The sequence below is a fragment of the Pantherophis guttatus genome, chromosome 3 (assembly GCF_059756535.1).
Source record: "Pantherophis guttatus breed Tessera chromosome 3, ASM5975653v1, whole genome shotgun sequence".
NCBI lineage: Eukaryota > Metazoa > Chordata > Lepidosauria > Squamata > Colubridae > Pantherophis > Pantherophis guttatus.
In genome coordinates, this window is record NC_142065.1 from 93,492,260 (window position 1) to 93,520,178 (window position 27,919).

A 27,919-nucleotide genomic window follows, 5' to 3' on the forward strand; every position below is an offset into this window, starting at 1 on the left:
GGTGTCTTATAGATGGAAAAATATGGCAATAGGAACAGTGAACTTGTTGAAGCAGGTAAGATAATTTAATGTAAATATAATTTCAGCATGTGAAGAACCAGATGAGATTGACTTTGGGGAAATTGTGAGCACTGAGAAAACCAAGTACCTGGAAAATGACTGAGTGCAATACAGGTGCTACCCTGGCTATGTCTTGGAGGGACCTGAATGGATTCAGTGTCAGGGGCAAGAATGGACACCTCATCCACCAAAATGTTTGGGTAAGCCATCATGCTTTCTTTGACTAGTGCAGAACTGGGAGAAAATGTAAAAATCTTCCAATAGGAGAAAAATTACAGCTGCCAAATTCCTTGAGAATTAGCTTGGATTTGGATCCACATTTTCCCTCTACACTGGAGCCACACATTTTCCTGGTGTCAGATTTTTTTTTTATTTGAAAGCTGGAAAAAATAAACTGATCTAAATTGTTGAATAAGCAAGCAAGTCAGTGAATATAATTACATGATATTCAATGGGAAGCTTATGTTCACTTATGTGGAATGCTGAATAACTGGGGGTAAGGTTACATCTGGATAGAAATTCAGTGATTAATAAGGTAGAAAAGTGAATTCTGTCGCTATGAGATCAAGATTTCTGGCTGTTCCTCCAGTTCCCCAAGTTTATTTCTCAGGCTCATTACAGATATTAGGATGGAATTAATTCAACAAAGGACTTTATAATATTTTTGGATAGCTCAGAAAATGTTTCAAAGGTTTTGCTGATCAAACCTATAATGCTAGAAGAGTTAAATAAGTGGAAGGACACTGACTCATATGACACAGGATTGCCTCACTATTAACAACAATAAGCTCATTAAAATGAGCAATAAGAATAATGTCTGTCTGTCTGTCTGTCTGTCTGTCTGTCTGTCTGTCTATCTATCTATCTATCTATCTAGATAGATAGATAGATAGATAGATAGATAGATAGATAGATAGCTATCTCTATCCATCCATCATCTATCTATCTATCTCTATCCATCCATCATCTATTCATCCATCATCTACCTACCTATCTATCATCTATCTATCTATCTATCTATCTATCTATCTATCTATCTATCTATCTATCTATCTATCTATCTATCTATCTATCTATCTATCTATCTATCTATCATCTCTAAGGAGCCAGGGGCCAATCTTCCATACTTAAAAATGCTGAGAAGTTTTGCATTACATTTCAACAGAAAATGGAACACTCCAGCTGTCTCAATTTTTTTCCATTACAATTCAGTAAACTCATAATGTCTTTGCAGAAGATTCTGAGTTGAGTTGTTTGTTCTTAACTTGAAATAAAGAACACCATCTGTTTGTGCATGCTCCTACGAGCCATTGCGTTTTGTAAACCAGGCTGATTTTCTTGGGGGTGAAATAGAGGGAAACCAATGGACAAATTACTTTCCTTGAGAAGATCTACCTTATTTATTCTTAGAATTTTTATAGGGAAGTTTCCCAACAATTGCATCTCATTTCCAAAGTTCATAAGTCTCTGTTGTAAATATCTCTGCAGCATCCATAGTTTAAAAATTCTCCTTAAAAACACAGCATTCATCTTGCCATGAATGTCCAGTCTATCCTTCACCAATTCCATTATCTCAGAATTTCTTGTACTCATATTCCTTTCAATCTATTCTGGCAGATCTATACTTTTCAGACCAAGCACTTTCTTGGAATATGATCTGGCAGCAAGAGATCATATTCCAATACATCAAGTTGCAAATGAAATACATTTGTTATTTCTTGCTTTTGGATATCATTCTGGGTTTGGTTCAAAGCAATTGTTGACCCATCAATATTTTAATTTATATTTTCAACCTATAAGTTGGGCAGCATTCTTTTTTTCAAGTGCTTCCCAGAAAATTTGATCTCCTTTTAGAGACATTTTGAAAAAAAATCACTGTACTTTCCAAGGACAAAAGAAGCAGATAAATCATAATCCAGCCTCCACAGAGAAAGATTGAGATAAAGTTTTGTTCCCAAAATCAAAAGTGCTGAAAAAACGGATATTTTTTCCATCAATATTTAAAAAATAAAGACCAGAGCTCTTTATATTGTTTAAAGAGCTAGAAAGAAAAAAATCATAATCCTATATAAATGTAAATCCAATCAGATGACTTTCACTGCCAAACAATGTATTTTCTCCTTACAGCAAAAATGAAAGTGGTTTGGAGTTTGATAGTAAACAGTGAAAAAAACAGAAAAAAATTTAAAAGTTAAAAGTGCATGAAGGGATTATCAAATAGGTCAGCAATCAATTAATCATAAATCAAAAGTTGGTAAAGTTTTAAAAAGTGCAATTAAAACCCAGGCCTGGTTAGGAAAAACAAACAACTGAAAGGAAAATATAGTAAGAGACCCAACTTTCTGGACTCTCCTTATTGAGAATTGAATCCCTCTTCTCTGCAGGTACACAATCACCAGAGGGTCATGTTGGGTCCTTCCTCTTCTCCTACTCTACTCTTCAAAAAACAGGGAGCAAAGCCACCAAATAACTGGCTTTGGAGGTAAAATCAGCTGTTCATCAGTGGGAAAAAAGAGTCACCAGCCACTTAACATGCCATCTTGGGAGAAGTCCACCAATAGTTTTATTATTAAGAATCAAACAAGGGTATATGATCCAGAGATGATGATTTTGGTGATTTGTGGTATATAAAAACTGTTGTAGACTTTCTATGAGTAAAATGCAATAACAGATCATTAACAAAGGGCCTTGAACTTTAACTTTGCTATTGCTTAACCTGTTAACCATTTTTTTCTTCATAGAGATAGTGTATGACAGGTCAAATTAGATTGCAAATAGATGTACAAGTTTATAAATTTTGGATTTGTTTTGCAAGAGGGGCAAGTTATTATTGCTGCAATATATTTGGCAATATTCAATGGGGGAAGGATAATATGCTTTTCTTTTTAATGTTCTTGTCTAATTTTTTTTTATTTTTATTAAAAAAATTCCTTTATATTTTGTATTGTAATCTTTTGAATAAAATAAAAATAAAAAAAGAATATCTACCTTATTTTCTTTTTTTAGCGCCATGCCATATCACAAGACAACAACTAGCAACAAAAAACTTGTTTGTGTTTGGAGGACAAAGAAAAACAAAGTTTATTCAAAGTAATGATAGCCTTGAATTTCAATGCGATGAAGGACATGTGCTTGTGGCTCCATCAGTCAGAAAATGTGCTAACGGTTACATGGAGTTGCCATTATGTATCTCTGGTAAGCATGTTGTCAATATGATGGATTTCTCTAGGATTGTAACTAATTAAAATAATTAATATATCATAATGAATATGAACATTTGCTTCTAAACTTCCTTTTTGAAAAGAGTGATTTACTAATCACTGAAATCACTCATATTTGATGAGCTGTGGTGGCTCACTTGGTTAGAAATCAGTAATGCAGGCTACTTCTACTGACTGCCACTGCCAGCAATTTGGCAGTTTAAAATTCACCAGCTCAAGGTTGACTCAGCCTTCCAACTTTCTGAGGTCGGTAAAATGAGGATGCAGATTGTTGGGGGCAATATGCTGACTCTGTAAACCACTTAAAGGTAAAGGTTCCCCTTGCATATACTGTATGTGCTAGTTGATCCTGACTCTAGGGGGTGGTGCTCATCTCCGTTTCTATCATTTATTTCTGTGTATTCATATAGATACACACACACACATGTAATCCTCAATTTAAAACAGTTTATTTAGTGACCATTCAAAGTTACAATGGCACTGAAAGAAGTGACTTACGATGGTTTTTCACATTTATGACCATTGCAGTATCCCCTTGGTCATGTGATCAAAATTCAGATGTTTGGAAACTGACTCATAGCAAAGTCAATGAGGAAGCCAGATTCATTTAACAACCATGCTACTAATGTAACAACTGCAGTGATTCACTTAATAACAGTACCAAGAAAGGGTGTAAAACGGGCAAAACTCACTTAACAAATGTCTCACCAACAGAAATGTTGGGCTCTATGTGGTCGTAAGTGTGTGTTGTGTATATGTATACAGATAGATATAGATATAGATATAGATATAGATATAGATATAGATATAGATATACTTATACTTATACTTATACTTATACTTATACTTATACTTATACTTATACTTATACTTACACTTACACTTACACTTACACTTATACTTATACATATGCAAACTATTCTAAAGATACAAGTTCCAGGTGTAGCTATAAAAGAAGAGCCAGACATCACAATCTCCAGAACTTAAAATATATTATCACTTAGCTTTTGTCAGGCTCTGCTAACATTGTCAGAGTGTAAAAACTACCAACTACCAAGAGATATTCGCTTTTATACATCATTGATCAATGATGTATAAATTTGATAGCTAAATTTATAAATTTAATTGATCCTAAGAACTCTGTAAGGGGCGTGCATGAACACACCAACGTGCCTACCGTTCCTGTCCTAATGTCCCTTTTTATTTGTATCCATTTAATGTATTCATAATGTTTATACATTTCATGCATTCATAATCATGTTTATACTTTTATCTGTAATCTTATATATGCTTGACAAAAATAAACAAAAAACAAAAAACAAAACAAAAAGTCTTCTAACTTCTCACGCTATTACCCAAAACTGTGATGAAGATGGCTAGCCAGAGAGCATTATAAGAAGGAATTGCTTTTCTTCTGAAAGCTGTTAAAGCTCATGATGCTTCTTCAGCTCTTTTACATGATACAAAAATGGATGATAACTGTGGTTTTGGGCAGATTCTTTGGACATGCAAAGTGCAAAGAGTAAGAAGTTCCCTGAAGAGAATTTGTAGTTGCTGATCATGGGCAAAGACAGAAGAGTTTCTGCAGAAAGGGAAAGAATCTGTGATATCAAATGCATGCCATTATGCAAACTTTTATGTAAACAATTTATTTCATCTCAACAACACCCTCCTGACATATGTGGCATAAGTTGTGGTTTATGTCAGTTGTATTTCGATATTGCATTAGCCAATTTTGTGGCTTGATGATGTTTGCATGGGGCTAGAGGGAGAAAATATGCAGAAAAGTTCATATTAAAGGTGATTCTACTCCTGTAAATTAAACCCGACTGAGAAACCAATGCCACGGTGGTTAGTACTACATTTATTGTACTAGCTACAGTTATAGAATCTTATAGATCCTGGGGGGAGATAAAAGGTGTTTCCACTAATGATACACGATATTGAGGACTCAATTCAAAATGTATAAGACAGTTAATATAAATATATTGTTTTCTTTGGACAAGTTAGATGGAATTAGCAGCAAAAAATACTTCTTATACAAACTTGTAAAAATAATGAGACTTTTGAATTTAAGAAAAATATATTATAAAATAGTGACACCATGTTTTCTTTAAAAGACCTCCCCCCCAAAAAGGAAAATAAAATGTAGTCACATTTTCCCTTGTACATGGGAATTTTCCTGGTTAGTAAGAGAAGAAGAGTAGATTTTGCATACTTCTGATATGAGGTAATGTTATTTTCTCTGTTCTTCTATCAACCTGGGGGTTGATACTATTTTGCCCTTCTGAATATTCGTAGAAGTGCAACCCTATCCTAGATCTGCAGTATCTAGTGGGGAAAAAAACAGGTACCAAAGTGTACAAACACTCTCCTTGATATGATTGGCTAATGGTTAACTACATTTGGCTAAAGATTGTTAAACTTCAGAATCATTTAAGGAAACTATTGGATAGCTGCAAACTTGTGGTTCCTATAATAATTGACAGAATAAATGCAAAATAGGTATGTCGAATATAAAATGTAATTTAATTAATCATCAAATTTCTACACTGCCTATTTCATCTGAGTCATTCTGGGTGCTTTACAATAAAAATACAGTGTTAAGAGCTGGAAGAATGAGAAAACTATTTGCATAATAATTTTGCTGTTAGCTTCTGCTGCTTATCAACCCTGGAAAGCAAGTGACAATTTTTCCTTCTGAAGAGTTTGAAGCACTGCCTGAAAAACTGAATTATTTGCTTCATTTCTTTGTTGCTATATTATTCCAGTAATATTTCTGCCTCCCAAGTTTCTTGACAACAAATAAACATAAAATGATGAAGGGACGGTAGTAGCTGGAAGAAATGTGCTGAGATATCCAAATTGCTGAACTGAGGTTTGGTAGTTCAAACATTGCCTGAAGAGCCATGAAGAGCTGTTTCCTCCTGGTTGCTGCTTTTCTTCTCTGGCCAAGCTTCTCTTCTCAAAATGGTAAGTTAAGAAGAAGAGAAATCAAGGGGTTACTAAGTGAAACCTCTTTTATGGCATTCATTAAAAGAACAGTTATTTTTAGCAAAACCAAAGAGTTCCATTTTCCATCTGTGGCTTTCGGGAAATTTGTAATGGCAGATAATTTAAGATTATCGCAGACTTATATTTACAAACTGATTTGTGAACAGCAAAATACTTTGTTTCAGTATTGTAAATTCACACCCTTTTGAGGGATTTTGTTTCAATTAATAAAGACCGTGAAACAATAATAACCAAGTGATCCCCATATCTAATAATGCTACATTAAAACTGATGTAAAAGTTTACTTCAGAACAGAATACAGAATAGAGTATAGAGTACTCTATTGAGGTGGAAGTAACCTTGGAGGTCTTCTGCTCCATTTGCTCTGGCAAAGAGGCAGCGGCTGCAGGCTGTTCACTCTGGCAAAGAGGCGGTGGCGGCAGGCCACTCGCATCAGCAAAGAGGTGGCAGTGGCAGGCCGCTTGCACTGGCAAAGGGGTGGCAGTGGCAGGCAGGCCACACCAGCAAAGAGGTGGTGGCAGGCCACTCACTCTGGCAAATAGGCGGTGTCTGCAGGCCATTTGCTCCGGCAGCAGCTGCAGGCCTCTCATGCCAGCAAAGAGGGAGAGGGGCAGGCCGCTTGCGCCAGCAAAGAGGCAGCAGCAGGGGTGGCAGGCCAGTGTCTCAGAGCAGAGTCACGCCCAGCTGCACCAACAAAGGCCAGAAATAGCCACCCACCATTTTCTGCTGCAAAAATATTTTTTAAAACCCTGACTGTCGGGAAGCAAGACCCAGCAAGAGATGAGGCACCAGAGAATCAGCATTGCTGTTGCTACACAAAGATAAGTCTAAGGCTCTGGCCATTGCCACTGCCACTGTCACTGTTTTCTGGGCTGTTTTCCGGCTCTGTTTCAGGCCGTTTTGGATGTTCAGTAGTAGTAAATAAATAGAAATGTAAATTGTACCTTGTTGAGGCTTTTGACTCAATTTCCTTCTCTATTTCTTTATTACTACTGAACATCCAAAATGGCCCAAAAAGCAGCCCAAAAGTTACAATCCACTTGGACTCTGCTCATCATGGTCAAAACTTGTTATCGCCATAAAGTGGATTGGTCACGTGACTGATTAGATTATCCATACCCATTTCATGGTGGCCATTAAGTAAATAAATGATTCCAGCAATCACTGTAAGATAAGCAAATCTATTGTTGTTAAGTAGGTCAACGTTGATATGTTTTGCTGGAAATTGGAAGTAAATACTGGTTTTCAACAAAACTGTCAGAAAACAAGGTCATGTGACCATGGGATGCAGCAAACAGCCATAAATGCAGCTCATCTCTGCAGCACCAAAGTGCATTTATGACCACGGAGAAGGGTGACTGTTGGAATCTGGGTCATAAGCACCTCTCCAGGTAAGTTCCTGGCAAGTCCAAATGATCACTAAATTGAGGACTACCTGTAGTGAAGATTAAGTGCCCAGCAGGTATTAGTTTCTGGTAAAGGCAAAAGTGGGAAATAATTATGTAACTTGATTTAGAGCAGGAAGTATGTTATCACACAGTTCATGACACATTCATGAGAGTCTTTGGCCCCCATAGAGAGGGCTCGCAATCTGGGAGTCCTCCTGGATACGCAGCTGTCCTTGGAGGAACATCTGACGGCTGTAACCAGAGGGACCTTTTGTCAGGTTCGCCTGATTCGCCAGTTGCGGCCCTTTCTTGATCGGGATTCCCTGTGCACAGTCACTCATGCCCTCGTCACCTCTCGCCTTGACTACTGCAACACTCTCTACATGGGGCTCCCCTTGAAGAGCACCCGGAGGCTCCAACTGGTCCAGAACACAGCAGCGTGGGTAGTGACGGGAGCAGCATGGCGCTCCCATGTAACACCGCTCCTGCGTGAGCTGCACTGGCTCCCGGTGGTCTTCCGGGTGCGCTTCAAGGTGTTGGTTATCACCTTTAAAGCGCTCCATGGCATAGGGCCTAGCTATCTTCGAGACAGCCTGCTGCCACCAACGACCTCCCATCGACCCGTGCGCTCCCACAGAGAGGGCCTCCTCGAGGTGCCATTAGTCAAACAGTGCAGGCTGGTGACCCCCAGGTGGAGGGCCTTCTCTGTGGGGGCACCTACCCTCTGGAATCAGTTGCCCCCAGAGATAAGGAGAATCCATGACCTCAGTGCCTTCCGCCGTGCCCTTAAAACCTTCTTTTTCCAGCAAGCCGGGCTGGCCTAATTTTTTAAGTGTTTTTAATTGTTTTGTTTATTGTTTTTAATTAATGGGGCCAAATTTATATATATCTTTTAACTGTATTTTAATATTTGTATTTGATGTTTTTACTTGGCTGTTCACCGCCCTGAGTCCTCAGGGAGAAGGGCGGTATACAAATTAAAAATAAAATAAAATAAAATAAATAAATTAAATAGCAAAATAAACTTGTTTAAGCAAGTAAGATAATTTTATGTAAATATAATTTCAGTATGTGAAGAACCAGATGAAATTGACTTTGGAGAAATTGTGACTACTGAGAAGGTCAAGTACCTGGAAAACGATCGAGTACAATACAGGTGCAACCCTGGCTATGTCTTGGAAGGACCTGAATGGATTCAGTGTAAGGAACAAGAATGGACACCACATCCACCAAAATGCTTGGGTAAGCCATCATGCTTCCTTTAACTGGAAGAAAATGTAGAATTGCAGCTTCTTTCATTTGAAATCCAGAAATCTAGTTACATCTGGATTCAAATTCAATGATCCGTAAGGTAGAAAAGTGATCTCTGTTGCTATGGAGTCAACATTTCTGGCCAGGACTCAGATTTCTTTTATCTGAATTGTTGTCTCAATAGTGGCTGTTCCTCCAGGTCCCCAAGTTTAATTTTTCTCTCATTACAATTAATAGGATGGGACTGATTGAATGAAGGATTTATAATATTTATTGGATAGCTCCGAAAATGTTTTAATGGTATTAGCAATAGCAATAGCATTTATATACTGCTTCACAATGCTTTACAGCCCTCTCTAAGTGGTTTACAGAGTCAGCATATTGCCCCCAACAATCTGAGTTCTCATATTACCAACTGAGTCAAGGCTGAGTCAACCTTGAGCTGGTTAGAATTGAACTCTGGCAGTCGGCAGAATTAGCCTGCAATACTGCATTTTAGCAACCATGGAATAGAGGGAAACCAATGGACAAGTTACCTCCGTTGAGAAGATCTTGCTTATTTTCTGTTTTTTAGCACCATGCCGTATCACAAGGCAACAGCTAGCAGCAAAAAAATTGTTTGCATTTGGAGGTCAGAGAAAAACTCGGTTTATTCAAAGTAATCATAGCCTGCAATTTCAGTGCAATGAAGGATATGTCCTTGTGGCTCCATCTGTCAGAAAGTGTGTTGACAGTTACATGGAGTTGCCTTTATGTATCTCTGGTAAGCATGCTCAAAATATGATTGATTCCTTTGAAATTAGAACTAATTAAAGAAATTAATATAGCAATAAATATGCTTCTAAATCACATAGTAGCTGTAATTTAAAACAAAAATCTTAAGTACATCTACTTGGAGAAGAATGTTCTGGCATTTTCCCAAAGATATGAATTATATCTAAGGTTCAATCCAAAATCTTGAATTTCAGCTAAGAATTATTATTTCATGTGGTTGAAGATATGCATAAGATCGATAGGAATAGGAATTTGTTTCAAAAATTGCAAGGGTTATATAAAAATATGTTGATATATAATTAGGGGAGAACCATATTTTGCATGATGAAAAATCGCTTTTGTTTGAAATTGGCTGGATGACTTTATTAGATACAGTCATCATAAATTATTATATACATATCAACTTATGACAATTGAGCCCAACATTTCTCTTGTTAAGTGAGACAGTTTTAAAGTGAATTTTGCCCCATTTTATGTTTTTCTTGCCAAGTAAATCATTGCAGTTGTTAAATTAGTATCACAGTTGTTAATCTGGCTTCTCCATTGATTTTTAGAATTTAGAATACTTTAGAATATTTCATTTCTTAGCAGTCCCAGACTGAATAGAATTGAAGATTAACTCTTAATTCTTCTTCATCATCATCATCATCATCATCATCATCATCATCATCATCATCATCATCATCTATCCAAATCTGCCTATCCCAGGTCCTTGGTAAGGACTTGATAAGTAGACAAAAATGCCAACTGTCTTTCTGCCTGAGGAGAAAGGAAACCACAGATGAGAAAAAGATCAATTCCTAATTGACAAAATGTTTTTGGAAAACTGCAAGAGAAGGAAGATGAACCTGAATATAGCATGAATTGACTACAAAAAAGCATTCAACTCTCTGCCTCATGACTGGATAACCCAGTACCTAGAAATAACAGGAGTCAGTAGAAACATCACTTTATAGATCAAGTCTGTTCTAAAGATGTTATAAAATCTGACTTAAGTAGTTGGAAGAAAGATGAGAAATTCAGAGATGCTATCATGTGTAGAAAGTTACTGAACCATTGAGGCAATTTCACGAGTAGCTGACAATGCGAAGGACCAAGTGCAATTTTGGAATAAAAATCTGCCACCAATCTTTATGATGATGATGATTTAACTGTAAACTTCCCAGTGCAATTGAAAGAAGAATTTCAAGCTAATTTACAACTTTGGAGAGGACAAGTTCCAGACTTTTTCTTCATGAATATAAATGAGCTTGAGAACCCCTTGAGAAAAAGAGAAGTTTATAATTACTTGGTAGATATCTCAGAGAAACAAAAAGATTTTAATCTATGAACATAAGCTGGAAGGAGTGACATAAATTTAATGAGTTAATTGGAATTAGGATGGGTTTTTACCAGTCTGCTACTGTGTTTTCCCGAAAATAAGACCGTATCTTATATTTTTTTGAACCCCAAAATAAGTGCTTTGCCTAATTTTGGGGGAGGTCTTATTATTTTGGGGCACGTGGAGCAAAATGGGGCTCCTCTTGCCATCTTATCTTATTTCCAGCTCTGCATTTAAATATTTTCATGGAGGGCTTATTTTCAGGGGGAGGCTTATTTTAGCTCATGCGCTCAAAAGCCCGATTGAGCTTATTATCACAGGATGTCTTATTTTCGGGAAAACAGGGTATATGTAACTGAAAGAAAGTTTTAATGTAACTCTATATTTGTAAAGTGGGTTTGAAAATGTGTTTTATTTCTGTATATGTAATGCTTGAGTAATCCCTTAATCTTGTAAAATATTATTGAAAGTATATTTGAAAGTATCTATGTTAAGAGGAAATTTAAAAAACATAAGCATTTAGTGATTTTACTAATATTTTTAAAGAAAAGTTTAAAGTTTTAAAATGGATGTTAAAGAAAAGATTTTTTCTCTTTAAGATTAAAGAATCTGAAAAAATATAATGATTAATTTGGCGAATGTTAATGATAACTGCTAGTAGAAATATATATTATTTTCTGCAGCAAGAAAAGAAAGTTGAGACGGTTAAATTGATTGTTTTATTTAAAGAAACTTATGATATTTTGCTATTTTGAATCATCTTCTAATTCCAGAAATCTAACCATTTTTGGGGAACGGCAAGGCTATATCATATATGTGGACCAGCCAAGTAAATTTGGAAAATTGCTACTATTTAAATATCAAAAACTGAATTCAAGAAATGTATAATTATTCATTTTAGAAAAGGCTATTTTTTCTGCTAAGAAAAAATGACACTGTATAATTTTTTTCATAGATTCATGACAAGAACAGATTAATTTAAAATATTAGTAACATATGTGAAATATATTTTGGTGATTTATATCAATTTAATATGTTAATTCTTAGAGGAGGAATTGTTAACTTAGCCATTTTTAAGATGCTTTTATATTAGTCATTCCTTAGATTATCTGTTCCATAGATCTATATTGCTGTTTTTTCCGTGTATATTTCAAAAATACAATAAACACATACAACTTGAATGTTGTATGTGTTTATTCATTAAAACAGATTTATTGGCATCTTTTGCAATCAATCAAGAAATACAGATAATCTCAAAGTTTTAGGTTGGAATATGGCCAAAGTCTTTACCCTTCATGCTTTCATATTTAATAGAAAGAGGGCAAAACTGCAGTGGTCCACCCAGGACTGAGAACGGAGACATTTCTACTTTATCTGAGAAGCAATACAGATCTGGCTCTTCAGTAGAATTCAGATGCCAAAAATATTATGCCATGGAAGGTCAGAACAGATCTTTCTGTGACAATGGGACCTGGACAAAAGTGCCCATTTGCCTCGGTAAGCAGAAAAGAAATCCAAGTCTTCATCCAATTTCCTTTAGCATTTTCAGTCATTAGGATCCATTCACTGCTTTCTTTCTTTCTCACATAAAAATGTTTCAATTGGTCTTGCCTACAGCAGCTCTCCTTTATCTATAGGTTTAGTTCTACATCTGAGATGAACTGGTTAGTAGATGAAAGCTAAATTCTATTGGTAGACCTTTGCAACAAGATAATATGACACATTTGGATCCTGACTTCTTCTCTAACAGATTTATTTTCTTTTTCATCTGAGATCCCTGTATGATTCCCAAGGCTGAACTGGAAAGGCAGAAGATAGAAGTTAAAGATGGAATGGATGCATCTGAAAATACATTTGTTCAACGTGGTCATTCTATTGAGCTCACCTGTAAAACAGGATATGTCCTTGCAGCAAATGCTTCCCAATCAGCTTCTGTAATCCATTGTAATGGGACACCACCTGTAATTCCTAATTGCAAAGGTGACTCAAAAAGTTTAATTTTACAAACTGTGGCTAAGTTAGTGCAAAACCAGCACATTCATCCTTGAGAATTTTTCAAAAAGATTGATCATTCATCATTGCAGGGTAATATATCTGCATGGCAGGGATGTCAAACTGGTGGCCCATGGGCTGGATGCGTCATGTGCAGGCCACGCCCACCCCAGCTCCGTGAAGGGAAAAAATGTCAAGATACGTCATGTGACGCTATGAGTTGGGCACCTGTGGTTTATATCATTGAATGCTACAGTAATTGCTTTTGCCAAAACCAAATCCCACAGCTGAGTTACTACACTTATATTTTTAAAGAATTCATAAACTATTACCATACCAAAATCTGTACAGCAGTGGCAATAGAAATTCCAACTCGGTTATTAACAAAAATATAGGAACTTTTTGTTTTTGTTATTGCTAGAAAACATTGCTTTGCCTCTGATTTTGGGACTAGTAGATTAGTGGATTTCATAATTCTAGTAGTTTAACATCTCCCAGAACCAGTACTTTCTATACAGGTATAGGAAGAACTTCATGGAGATGTTTATTTGTGCATTCATGGCATTTCTCTATCATGTTATTACTTCTAGGCAATTTACAGATATAAAAAGAGAACAAAATAATAAAAATTGCACTTATACACACATGTCCCTGTAGTTCTATAGTTACCTATAAGTGAGGAGAGAGGTAACAATCCTCATCTTAGGGCAGCTGCAAGAAGAATCATTCCCTGACCAAACTGATAGTTTGGGATCCTTAGTTAATGTTTTCTTGCCATCCAAGCTGAACAAGCAGTGGTTATTTGGAAAGTTCAGTGTCATAGACAACCCATTCTTGAACCATATCCAGCTTTAATGGTAGTGAGCAAACCCTTAGATTGCATTCAGAGGAACACCTCTATAGCAGTGCATTCAATAATATTACAGAATTAAAATTATGCAGCGAACATGCAGTGTACCCCCAGGGCAATCCCAGGAAGAGCAAATTTATTAATTGCATGTTGTGAAGCTGATTTCAATACACGACAACCATGTAGATTAATTTTCTTCAGGACAATCTGTCCCAAGTTTGATCCTTTAGATCATCTATCAGCAATGTAACTGAGACCACCATTAACATCAGGTAACAGCAGAACCACTGCAATATTGAACCCCTAATTTGAAAATGCTACTGGGACTTACAGTGGGACTCAGTAGCAACTATGGGGCCATCACATTGTAGCTTTATGTTTCAATTCAACACTAAAGTACAGGGAAAGAACAATTATAGCAACTTGTTGAATTTATTTACGATCTTCCAAATAAACACAAAGGTATTAAAATATTTTTAATAGTTATGGATAATTTCACAGTATTATTTTAGACACCAAGTAATTTAGTTAGCTCTTAGAAGTAGGCGTGACTGCTGATTAAAGTGGTCTGATGGTGATATGGATATATATATATATATATATATATATATATATATATATATATATATATATATATATATATATATATATATATATATATATATATATATATATATAGTGTGTGTGTGTGTGTGTGTGTGTGTATGTGTATTTGTTTTCTTTTCTTTTCGTAGGTCTTTATGTGTATTTCTCTTTAGCCAGGTTCTTCCTAAGTAAACCAAGATTTTTATGCAGCCCTAGTTCAGTGAGATCCCAATCCACTAGTTTCTAGGCTTTTTTTTCCAGCAGCCAGCAAGCTCCCTGCTGCCCATTGTGAGACTAAGGAGACTAAGATAGATCTATTTCGGCTGCATAAAAATCTTGGTTTACGTAGGAAGAACCTGGCTAAAGAGAAATACACATAAATACACATAAAGACCTACAAAAAGAAAAGAAAAGAAATACCGTACCTTTACAGGGAGGATACATGGGATGAAGGTGTGGCTAACTGATGAGGGCTTATAAATCCGAAATAGATCTATCTTAGTCTCCTTAAGCCAGTCTCACAATGGGCAGCAGGGAGCTTGCTGGCTGCTGGAAAAAAAGCCTAGAAACTAGTGGATTGGGATTTCACTGAACTAGGGCTGCATAAAAATCTTGGTTTACGTAGGAAGAACCTGGCTAAAGAGAAATTCATATATATATATATATATATATATATATATATATATATATATATATATGTATGTATGTATGTATGTATGTATGTATGTATGTATGTATGTATATATATATATATATATATATATATATATATATATATATATATATATATATATATATATATATATATGTAGGTCTTTGGTTATTCGGGTTTTCTCTCGCGTGAAATTGGAAGTGTCTTGGCGACGTTTTGATGAAGTCTCATTCGTCATCTTCAGGCTGGTGTTTTCGGCTTCATGCTTCTAGGAGCAATGTGTGATCGCAGCTGTTCCTTCCTTATTCTTATACTTATACACTTATTCTTCTGTTGGTTTGTCTGATGTATGTGGTGGGGCAGGCGGTCGGAGAATAAGTGCATGCATTGAAGAACACAAGAATTCAGTCAGAAAAGAGGAACCAACTTCTTCCCTGGTCCAATACCTTAAAGCCACAGGACATGAAATTGACTTTAAAAAGACCAAAACTATCGCCAAAACTGAACACTTTAACAACAGAATAATCAGAGAAGCCATCGAGATAGAAAAATGCCCACACAGCATGAATAAACGAGATGATTACCAAGGGAGCCTGGATAGCTCAACAGACAGAGCTCTGTAATTTAACACCAGCTGTCTGCAATTAAAGTAAGATCGAATCTTGCCAGGCTCAAGGTTGACTCAGCCTTCCATCCTTTCTAAAGTAGGTAAATTGAGGACCCAGTTTGTGGGGGCAGTAAGCTGACTTTGTATAAATATACAAAAGTATGAAGGCTATTGCTTAACGCATTGTAAGCTGCCCTGAGTCTCCGGAGAAGGGCGGCATATAAATCAAATTAAAAATAAAAAAATAAAAAAAAATTAAAAAAAATGATACCTCCCGCCTACCAGCCATATGGAAACTCACCCTTATTGACAAACGAGTCCCTAACACAAAGAATGACACCAGTCCCACACTCACAAAAACCACACAGGATGTCACCACCACACATCCACGCAAAAAGCAAACTCAAACCCACACCGATGATGAGGCACAACCACAAACCAGAAGCCAGACCACAGCTGCATCATTAGCCACTTTAAACCCCTCCAATCCATACATGAAGCAAACTGACACCCACCATGAAGATGTGGCACGAGCACAAACATGAAGCCAAACAACAGCAACACAGCTCACCAGCTCAAATCCCCCTGCAACTCAGACTAACCTGAGCACAACCAAGCCCCCACCCAAACAGAACACACCCCCAGCCAATCAGAGCACAGCCAAGCCCCCACCCAATCAGAACACACCTCCACCCAATCAGAACACAGCCAAGCTCCCACCCAATCAGTTCACACCCCCACTAAGCAGTTAAAAGGAAGAAACAGCTGCAATCACACATTGCTCCTAGAAGCACGAAGCCGAAAACACCAGCCTGAAGATGACGAATGAGACTTTGTCAAAACGTCGCCAAGACACTTCCAATTTCACGTGGGAGAAAACCCAAATAACCAAAGACCTACATACACCCGCGAAAACCTCAGAAAACAAATATATATATAAGGCCATGGGACATAATATAGATTTCAAAAAGGCTAGAACAGTGGTAAAAGAGGAACATCTTAATAAGAGAATAATTAGGGAGGCTATTGAAATTGAAAAGAGGCCACACAATATGAATAGACAAGATGACGCCTCAAGTATTTGGAAACCTGCACTGAGGGAAACTCGAATTTTAACATCAGAGGATAGGCAGAGATTCCAACAGGCAACCAGTGGTGTTGTAATGTATACAAGAACCCTTTCCTCTTTGCAGTTGATAGCTAGCAATAGGGAGAGAGAGAGAACCAAGCCAGAAGATATGCTAAGATCTCAACAGGCAACCAGTGGTGCTGTGATGCCTACTAGAATTCTTACCTCTTTGCAGTTGACAGTTGGTAATAGGGAGCCAGAGAAAACTGGACTGTTAACATGCATTCAGGCTGCAGCTAGTATAATGAAGCATGACCCACAGCTTCTAAACTGATAATAAAGGCCCAAAGATGACAAGGTAGAGAGCTTGTCGAAACATTGCCTAACCTTTAAAGTGTTGGTTAGGATTTGAGCCAGAATTTTTGAAAGACCTTACAAAGGGTTTTTGTTTGGGAATTTAGAGGATTCTGAGCTGGGATCTTAGCCAGGATTTTAAACATTTTAACTAACAAACTTATAATGACACGGGAAAACACCCGAGATTTTAACTTTTTACATACACACACCCACAAAAACTTAAGAAGACATACACACACACACACACACACACACAAACACACACATATATATACTGCTCAAAAAAATAAAGGGAACACAAGCAGAAGACATCCGAGATCTGAATGAATGAAATAGCCTTATTAAATACTTTGTTCTTTATATACAGTAGTTTATACATTGCTCAAACAACTAAAGGGAACACAAAACTACTATATGTAACGAACAAAGTATTTAATGAGCAGTGTGTGTATGTTTGTATGTGTGTGTGTATATATATATATATATACATACATACATACATACATACATAAGACCTTGTCTTTTTTTTTTTTTTTGAACCTTGAAATAAGCGCTTGGCCTTATTGCCATGTGCTCAAAAGCCCAATTGGATGTCTTATTTTTGGGAAAACGGTATATATCTTTATTAATGGTGTTGCTTTCTGTGCTAATAGAAAACAGTGTTCATCATCTGATACAAGTGCAAGTTTTTCTTTTTTCAATACAGCATATGATTTATTTTGTCCAGAAATTACATGCAACTCTCCAAGAGTATTGAATGGTTCTTTCCGACCTATTAAAAATATATACCATGATGGGGATTTAATTCGAATACAGTGTGACAGTGGATTTATACTTGAAACAGATTATGGAGGAAAGGTGGTTGAATGCACAGAAAATGGATGGTCACCTTCACCAAAATGTGTCTGTAAGTAAAGGTTGCATATATTACTGATTAGGGCCAATGTATTTAACTCTGCACAAGTGTACTTTTTCACATTATTTTACATGAATTTCTTTCTTTCTTTCTTTCTTTCTTTCTTTCTTTCTTTCTTTCTTTCTTTCTTTCTTTCTTTCTTTCTTTCTTTCTTTCTTTCTTTCTTTCTTCCTCCCTCCCTTCCTTCCTTCCCTTTCTTTCTTTCTTTCTTTCTTTCTTTCTTTCTTTCTTTCTTTCTTTCTTTCTTTCTTTCTTCTTTCTTTCTTTCTTTCTTTTCCTGCCTACCTGCCTGCCTGCCTGCCTGCCTGCCTGCCTGCCTTTTCCTAAGGAACAAATTTCACCTAGCACATTTTAGCAGATTTTGCACATATTTAAAGTTTTTATTTAGTTGCAACAGGATACAGGCAGACATAAAAGGAAGATGTTCCATCAGAACAGAATAAACAAAATTTCAGCCTGGCAATTATCTCAAACAACTGATAAGATCTGTAACTGCAGTTAACTCTTTGAAGGAATATTGCCTGAACTTTTCGGTATGATAAATAAAGAGGGGTTTTGCGGGGTAAGGAGTCTGTTTCTTGTTTTTGCTAGAAAACAAAGGTAGACTGGGTCAGAACACAATCACTGTTCATCTACACCGCTCTTGCACTTTCTTTGTTGCCTCAGCTGTCCAAGCTTCATGGCAGCCATAATGGCTGCCTCTTCTGCTCATCATAGGTAGGAGGGAAAAAGAAACCCTGGGTCAGACAGGAGAGTTGCGGCTCTCTGCAACCTGCAGGGCGCCCCTCTTTTTCTTCATCACCCACACAGGGTGGCTTTAGCTCCTTTTGGAGCCCTCTAATGGTGAGAATTCGGTGTGGGAGCATGAGTCTGCTTCTTGTGTCCAATGTTACCATGATGTCAGCTGGAAGTCACCTTAGTCCAGTTCTAAGGGGGTGGTGGGAGGAAGCTAGATCTCAAATGCTTTCTGGAAGGTTAAAGGGTTTTCCGTTGAGTAAGGATTACCATGGAAAAGGCAAGGTTTCTAGGTCTCCTAATATGGCAATATTTAAGGGAAGATTTAAACTTAATAACTAGCAATGTCATGACTCTGACTTCAGATTCTATTCTAAAGACACTGCTCCAGCTGAACCTTTGAAATATCAGTCTCAGGAGACACCAAGACAAAATTCAGATAAGGAGCAGCTGAGATCATGTTCCCTTTGCTGGAAACAATGTCTAAGCCTTGGTACCAGTGGTGGGTTGCTCCTGGTTCGCACTGGTTCTATAGAACCGGTAGTAAAACCAGTGGGAGGCTCTGCCCACTGACCCCGACGTCATCAGAAGAGCGCACGTGTGTGAGCGAAGCAAGCCCGCGTGCGGCCCCGTTGCGAACCGGTAGTAAAGGTAAGTAGAACCCACCCCTGCTTGATACTGCTGTGAGAATTTTGTGAATTTTGTTCATGTAAGATATATTGAACCTCTGACAATTGAACTGGCTGACATCCCTAAACTGACTCTTGGAATCCTGGATTGGATTTGGGATATACTTCTGCATGCTCATATTAAAAAAAAGAACACTTCAGGCAAGCTTCTGGTTCATTGATATTCTTTGTTCACTGTTTATCACTTCAAGCTTGAAATAAATTTGCAAAATAGTATCACCATAGCGACCGTAATGGAATATGAAATGAATTTAAATTCTTTTCTTTAACTATCCTCTCCTTCCTGCTACAATTTTTTTCTGATTTTCTAGTAATAGCTATTTCATTCATTTGTTATCCAGAAGGAAAATGAGTCAAGTACAAAACTAAAAGCGAGGCTTTTCTTTGTTTTTCCTCCTTTTAGCTATTTCTTTAGATCCTTATACCTTTGATGCTTTCTGACATTCTGTAATTTTATAATCATATATTCTCTCTCAAGTTTACTTTCTTATGGATTTTCCTTGTCATTATTTAGCAAAGTCCACCAATTCTGTCTTCACTACAGCTCTAAGCAATCAGCATCTCCTTTAGCATCTCCTTCATCAGCATCATTGGGGTGGCAATCACCATCCCAATGATGCCCTCGAAGTGATGTCCCGGTGCCTGGAGGTCGTACGGATCTGGATGGGGAGGAACAGACTCAGGCTCAACCCATCCAAGACCAAGTGGCTGTGGTTTCCGACGTCCCGATATAGTCAGTTGGCGCCATCACTTATTGGGGGTGAGTCGTTGGCCCCCACGGATGGGGTTCGCAACTTGGGCGTCCTCCTGGACTCACGGCTGTCTTTAGAAGAGCATATGACGGCCGTGGCCGGGAGGATTTTTTATCAGGTTCGCCTGATTCGCCAGTTGCGTCCCTTTCTGGATCGGGACTCGTTACGCACAGTCACTCACGCCCTTGTCACCTCACGCCTGGACTACTGCAATGCTCTCTACATGAGGCTCCCCTTGAGGAGCACCCGGAGGCTCCAACTGGTCCAGAATGCGGCCGCGTGGGTGGTGATAGGAGCGACGTGGCGCTCCCATGTGACTCCCCTCCTGCGCAAGCTGCACTGGCTCCCAGTGGTCTTCCGGATGCGCTTCAAGGTTCTGGTTACCACCTTTAGACCTCTCCATGGCTCAGGACCAGGGTACTTACGAGACCGTCTTCTGCCATCAGTAGCCTCTCACTGACCAGTTCGCTCCCACAGAGAGGGGCTCCTCAGGGTGCCGTCAGCCAAACAATGTCAACTGGCGGCCCCCAGGGGGAGAGCCTTTTCTGTGGGGGCACCTGCCATCTGGAATGAGCTCCCCCCAGAGATATGGAGTATCCAAGACTTACGCACCTTCTGCCGCGTCCTAAAAACATTTTTATTCCAACAGGCTGGTCTGGCCTAGCTCTCCCTTTTAAATTAGGTTTTAAATGTTTTATATAAATTGGATGTTTTAAATTTGTTTCTTGAGCCCAAATTATTTAATCTATTTTTAATAGCTTTTAACTTTTGTATGTTTTTTTTTATTTTTATCTTGGCTGTTCACCGCCCTGAGTCCTCCGGGAGTAGGACTCATACAAATATGATAAAATAAATAAATAAAGATATTTATGGTTATTTAGTTCAGTGTTTCTCAACCTTGGGAACCTGAAGGTGAGTGGACTGAGAATTCTGAGAATTGAAGTCCACACATCTTCACATTGCCAAGATTAAGAAACACTAGTTTTTTAAAGAAGCAATTTGTAAAAATAACATTTCAAATGTGACTGTACTTTTAATTCATTTAAAACTTAAGTCACATTCCTGTCAAACTTTTTGCAAGTGACTTTAAATTCTTAAAATTGTTGTTTGTTTTCTTTAATCCAGAAGGAAGGCTCACTGTTCAAGTCTTTTGCTGTTCTGAAAATCCCTTTTAACTTTAAAATTATTTTGATCCAAATGTGCTTAAGAATGTAAGGTTTTAAGTGAAGCCAATGTCCTTAGAGTTTTCATTGTATTACATTGGCTCTTTGACTTCCTCTGGGACAGGTCTAATCAGTGTTGATGGGAAGAGAGACCTATCCCACAGCTCCTGATTGCAAGTTGCTTCAGTGCTCCGTACTGCTCCCACTTCTGTTTAATATTAACATGAAGACACTGGGTATCACTGAAAAAAATTCATTTGATTATGAAAATAACTGAGTAACCGATGGCATTAGGACTGATTATTGCCCATTCCCAATGATTATGATAAAAAGCCATTTATTCAATGTGATCCTGTGTGGATTCTATTTAGATGAAAAATGAAATTAGAAGTACAGACTTCTTTCTAATCATTTAGATTTGTTAAATAGCATTTCTTTTTTTTATTATTATTCCAGTGATTACAGAGAATATTAATGAAGAAAACTTTTGTTTGCATTTTATAGTCGAAATAACTTGCCAGGCAGACTATATTGAACATGGAACCATATTATCTCCAAAGGTCATTTATAAGGAAGGTGAGAGAATACGATTCTCCTGTAATGAAGGATACACATATGTTGACAGACCAGATGCCTTATGTACTGAGACTGGATGGAGTACAATACTTCAGTGTACAGGTATGTATGTTTTAAATCATCATGGTTACTCTTAAATCTTATACACACTGGATGCATAGGATTGCAGCTTCAATCAATCTGAAAAAATTCTGGTGGTTTAGGAAAGGAGCCTTTGTGTGTTTGTATTTGATTTCATTTTCACCAGAGATACTTACAGATAACATGAATAACAAGTATTCTCTTAGAAGAGTCATCTTTCTTTTCTTTAACATGTAAAAATGCTGTTTCAGTTTTCCTCTGAATCTATGAGTTATTTATAGGAATACTGTCTAGGTCAGTGATGGTTAACCTTTTTGGTGCCGAGTGCCCAAATCATGCATGCGAATGCATGCGTGCGTGTCCCAATCCGCAAAATGTAATGCGAGTGCCCTCTGTGCATGCGCTCCGCCTCCATTATACATGTCCTCCATGCATGTGCCTCCTTGCACCCCGTTTTGGCTTCCAGGCTGGTGCGGGTGGCAGAAATGGAGTAGAAAGGTAAGTATACTGTGGGGAATCTGCGGAGATCGGGGAAGGCTCTTCTCCCTGCACATGCGTGGCAGAGATCCAAAGACCAGCTGTTGACGGGAAGCGCACGCATGTGCGCATTGGAGTTGGGCTGGGACAATGGTTGATGTGCCCGCAGACAGAGCTCTGTGTGCCACCTGTGGCACGCATGCCATACATTCGCCATCACGGATCTAGGTGATAGTCCCATAAGGCAGCAAAAGAAGCTATTTTTGGAAGCATTGGCAGAATTGACCAACAGAAAACCAGTGGCCATCAGATAGTGTTCAGCAGCAATTTTATTTCAGATGATGTTTTTCCATAGAAAAAAAATTCATAGAAAAAAGTTTCAGATTGTCCATGTAAAAGAGGTGGGATTGTTTAGTATTGTTGAAAGAAAAAATGGTGCAATGAAAACTAGTAGTGATGATAGTGAATCTCACTGAAAGATTCCTGTCTTGATATTACATCTCCCAACCTATCATCATTGACCAGCAGCTGTATCTTCCATTGTGTTTTAGAACCTTGCACAAGCCTTCTGATGTTTCTACTGATTGCTATTATTTCTAGGTGCTTGATTATCCAATCATGTGGCTGGGAGTAATCAACCAAAGCTATGTTCAACTTGGATTTCCTTCTCCTGCAGTTTTCTATAATCACTTTATCAATTAGGAGCTGATCTTTTGTTCCTCTGCTATTTGGGTAATTTGTTTTTAAGTAGATGCTATGTTTTAGCTACTAATACATACACCCCAATGTGAAATCACAGCTGCCAGTTTTTTAGCTACTGTTTGCCTTAATTCATATCAATTTCTTCCCAAGAACCTAAAATGTCATAATGTATTAGGGTAGCATACTGTATTTCTGGATCCAAATAGTGTGGCAGGTTGTAGATGATGCATGGAAATTTTGTGAATGTGCAGATGTTTTAAATGCCATCCAAGATTTTGGGATATGACACCTAGTATGCCAATAATGACTAGGGCCACCATGGCAAGATTATGCCATAATGTAAAACAGCATGGTGACTTTGGACCAATCAGTCTCAGCTCAACCTATATCATATGGTTGTTTTGAGATTAAAATGGGAGTATGAAGGAGTATTATGCATTTTGGCCCCTTTGAATTACTTAGAAAGCAATAAAGCAGGATAAAAATTGAATAAATATTTCAACTTTGATTTTCAGATCTTAACACTTTGTGATCTTTTTCAATTCTTGTTTCTGATTCTGTTATCCTCTGATACTGCGGTCAATATTCCACACTTTCTTATTTTCAACCACAGTTAAACCTGATTTGAGGCAAAACTTATCTATTTGTATTAGAAAATCCCACAATATTTTAACTTGTTCATTTTCAACTTCTTTTCCAATTCTATGTTCCCACACATTTTTTGTTATTTTGTTGTTTTTAACCATTTATGTGATTTCTTGCATGAGCTGAGTAAATGATCTACTGTTCCTTCCTTCTCTGCATAATATGTACTTTGAATCATTTGACAATTTTTCAGTTGTGGTCTTAATAGTATTAGTTTGAATAGTTTGGTCTTCAGCAGCTAAAATAAACTTTTCAGTTTCTTTTTTTTAATGTTCCAGTTGCAACCATTGCCAGGTTTTATCTTTATTCTCCTCAAACCTTTATAGAAATGAACTATGTAGTGCTTTTTCTTGATGGGATTTTGATCAAATTTTTGTTAAATTATTTCAATATTCATTTTTTTTTATTTCCAGCACATTCAGCAAATTCCAAGTTTTAACTTGCATCGACACTTGTTCTGGGCTTTTTTATATATATAATCTACTAATATATGGTTTTATTATTGTTATTGTTGTTGTTATTTTAGACGTAGGTAAGTAAGTACTAAATTATTTAAATGTAATAAATCCTTGGGAAGGGGGTCAGTGAACAATCTCAATTATCGTGAAGGGGATGATGAACTGAAGAGTTTGGGGAAAGATACAGGTATCAGCTTTCCTCTGCCAAATGTCCTCTAGGTTTGATACATGCCAACTTTTGTATGTTGATGTTGTTTAGTAACTTGTGCTGCAATCACCAGCTATCCAGGTGATATTGTTCTCTGGTATTTTCCCCATATACTGTACCTATTGAGAAAGTAAGAATGATTCCCTTGACAAAGAGATATGCAGAAACTATTGCCTAGGGAAAATGGGTTGAAGCACTTTTAAGTTGAAAAAACCAAGATAACATTTTGAAGGCTCTCATGAATTCTTTACTATTTACTGAATGAAGGAAATTGAATATAGCACAATCAGATGCATAAGATATTGTTATTTTAACAAATTTCATGATGGTAGTCTTAAGCTTCCTTAGGCCATCCATCTGGCGAGGCTGACTAAAATTAAAACACATGATAGAGAGAAATGTTCTACAGCTTTTTTTTCTTTGCAAATTGAAAAAAAAAGATCATAAACAAAATACATTCTATAGGTCCACTTCAAGGTTTATAGCACGAAGACCTCTCCTAATTTTGCAATACATTAATCTCATAGGCAGTGACTCCATATTTATCTTCCTCTATAGAAATTCAATGTCCACCTCCACAAATGAGGAATGGCCTCTTTCGACCTTACCGATCTCAATATATGTATAATGATGCAATTGAGATATGGTGTTCTCCTATGTCAAATTTTGGAAATAAATTTTCTAAATGCACTGCTAATGGTTGGAGCCCACCTCCTCTCTGTTAAGGTAAACAGCTTTTTTTTTTAGTTTCTTTGTTTTTAGTTTCTTTCTAAAGCAGAAATTGGTTTATTGTTTATGAATGGTAAATTGCTTTATTGACAATGAATGATTTATTATGAAATAATAATAGTGGCAGTATAATTTATTAGATCTAGCAGTAGTGCTTGTAATTCACCCTGTTTGTTAGCCAAACTTGAGCATTTGTATGTAAGCATTTGAGAACTTTATGTCTATCCATGGGTATGTTTCCTGGATCTCCTATTTGGTGTTTGAGATTTTCATCAATAGTGTTAGGGTGTGTGTAAAAAGTATTTGTTGCTTGTGCAACGAGCAGAGCAGAAACACACAGGGAAGGAGATAAACGTGCAGCTCGTGTGAGAAAAATACTTTATATACAAGATAATAAGCAGTCTCGGTGTAAGTAAAACAGTCCAAGGTCATAAACAGTAATATCAGTCCAGTAAGTATCTTCCCTTACCAAAGCAAACAGACTTTAGTAACTCTCGGTATACAGTACCATATAACAATTCAGTCTAACACCAATCAGCAGAAAGACGCAGGAAGCAACAGGAACAGGATCAATCAAGAACAAGGAACGCTTCTCTGCGCTGCTTATTTATGCACTGTAGCCTAATTACAGGGTTCAACAAACTCTGATTACGTGGCTCAGTTGTTTCTTAAAGAAACAGATATATTGCCTGACCAACAAGTTAGGAGTAAGCTACAAGCTGAACCTAACAAATAGTTTTATAGCTTCAAGCTTTTATAGCTTGAAGGAGAAAGGCTCAGATCTCTGATGAATTTCATCCTAGCTTGCAAGAACATTTTGGTGGCACAAAATGTCAACTATAGTTTGAAGTATACTATGGAGTGTGCAAAACGACATTAGAATAGAAAAAAATAGGATATTTATACAGGATATTTCTCTATAAATTAATAGGCAGGGACAGAGGTAAAAATAACTGCCACATTACCTGCTCCGGGTGAATTTTTCATTATAAAATTCTCGGGTTGGAGCCAGTAGTCCATTGCAATCAAAGACATTTCGTTTAGTAATGACTCGTCCAATTCATCTGATACATTTCAGAGGGTCTACTCTGAGCAAAACTAAATTTGAATTCAGTTCAGTTGCTTTACTCATCCTAAAGGTTATTCTTCAGATTCACTCTGTCAGTCAGGATACTAAAATATAAAAAAATTCCAGATTAGCATCAAGATTCCTAAAATGTTTAAGGTTTTATTGAATCAACAATGATTTTAGAGATGAAAAAAAGAAGGAAACAATTGTTAAGTGACAGAAAGCTGTACAAACTAATCTAGAACAAGTCTCCATTTTGTTCAATTGATTTAATGTGCAGAAATATAGTAATCATGTCTGATATTTCATTCATATTGCCCATGTGTAGAATCAATTTAATATTGCAAAAGTATCAAGGGTGCATTCTGCTACAGAGGAAGAAGTATAAAATGTAGTTCCTTAAAATATAATTTGCAAATTCATATTGTATTTTGTAGATTTAAGACAATGAACAACAGCAGCCCATCTGGACATTAGTAATTATGGATCATTCTCTTTAATAACAGTTCATGAAACTTCACTGTGATCTCTGGATTGTCTGCAACAGTTTGCAATGGATAAAAGCCTACTTTCTAAAAAATTACATTTTAGTACTTAGTATTATTGATGAAATGATAATGCAGTTTTCAACAAATATATTGGTCATCTTTATTATAATATATGATATACATTTTTCAAAATGTACCTGAAGTCAATCATGCATACCTTTATGTATAATTTTTTAGCCAAAACATTTGATTAAGGAGAATAACAAATCATCAGCCCTTCTTAAAGTAGTGACAATAGACAATAGATCATTGAAAATATTTTAGCATGAAGTGTTGATTTCATTACATAAATAAAACTCATCTGTAAAAATCATTTTCATTTCTTATTTTCTAAAGATATGTAAATTTTCACAGATATCGGCTAAGATGAATAGAGGTCCTGATGCTGATTGAGCTCAATGGTTTCATCAAGGTTTATACTTACAAAGCTCTTTCACAATACTTTTATTCACCGGGAGCATTCACTGCCATGTGTGATGATTTAAATTTATATAAAGGTAAAGATTTCCCTGTCAGTCATGTCCTACTCAAGAGAACGATGCTCATCTCCGTTTCTTGGCTGAAGGAGGTAGCATTGTCTGAAGGTAATTTCTGTGGTCATGTGGCCAGCATGGGTATAGGCCAAAAGGTGCATGGAATACTATTATTTATTTATTTTATTTTATTGAATTTCTATACCGCCCTTTTCCTGAAGGTCTCAGGGCGGTGTACAGCCAAAAATAAAACCATGACAATATAAAAATTAAAAGCAATTTAAAACAATTAAATAAATTGGCCAAAAAACTCTAATAAAACAACCCATTTAAAATAGTAAAATGTTATTATTATTTAGGCCAGCCCTGCTTGTTGGAATAATAATGTTTTTAGGGCGCGACGAAAGGTACAAAGGTCGTGAATCCTATGAATCTCCGGGGGCAGCTCATTCCAGAGGGTAGGGGCCCCTCTTCAAGGGGAGCCCCATGTAGAGAGTATTGCAATAGTCCAGACGGGAGGTGACGAGGGTGTGAGTGCCTGTGCGTAAGGAGTCCC

General features: G+C 37.0%; 1 protein-coding gene across 2 annotated transcripts; it reads left to right on the top strand.

Moving 5' to 3' along the window:
* Positions 1–5,859: 5,859 nt before the first annotated feature.
* LOC117677341 (complement factor H-related protein 2-like) lies at positions 5,860–27,203 on the top strand. 2 transcript variants are annotated; one of them, XM_060690082.2, is made up of 9 exons: positions 5,860–6,254; positions 8,753–8,926; positions 9,510–9,698; positions 12,345–12,527; positions 12,804–13,010; positions 17,870–18,049; positions 21,902–22,075; positions 25,103–25,270; positions 26,780–27,203. In XM_060690082.2, the coding sequence occupies exons 1-8, from the start codon at positions 6,191–6,193 to the stop codon at positions 25,267–25,269; spliced, it is 1,338 nt and encodes a 445-aa protein (XP_060546065.2). In that variant the 5' UTR covers positions 5,860–6,190; the 3' UTR covers position 25,270; positions 26,780–27,203. The 2 variants fall into 2 exon arrangements, with proteins under 2 accessions (XP_060546065.2, XP_087746182.1); XM_087890056.1 differs by lacking the exon at positions 9,510–9,698.
* The last annotated feature ends 716 nt before the right edge of the window (positions 27,204–27,919 follow it).

What these genes read in the sequence shown, in the direction of transcription:
- LOC117677341 (XM_060690082.2), top strand. Translation starts at nt 6,191, where the DNA reads ATGAAGAGCTGTTTCCTCCTGGTTGCTGCTTTTCTTCTCTGGCCAAGC. An exon ending in ACCTTCACCAAAATGTGTCT is followed by an intron (nt 18,050 to 21,901) that starts GTAAGTAAAGGT and finishes TGCATTTTATAG; the next exon opens with TCGAAATAACTTGCCAGGCA. An exon ending in TACAATACTTCAGTGTACAG is followed by an intron (nt 22,076 to 25,102) that starts GTATGTATGTTT and finishes CTTCCTCTATAG; the next exon opens with AAATTCAATGTCCACCTCCA.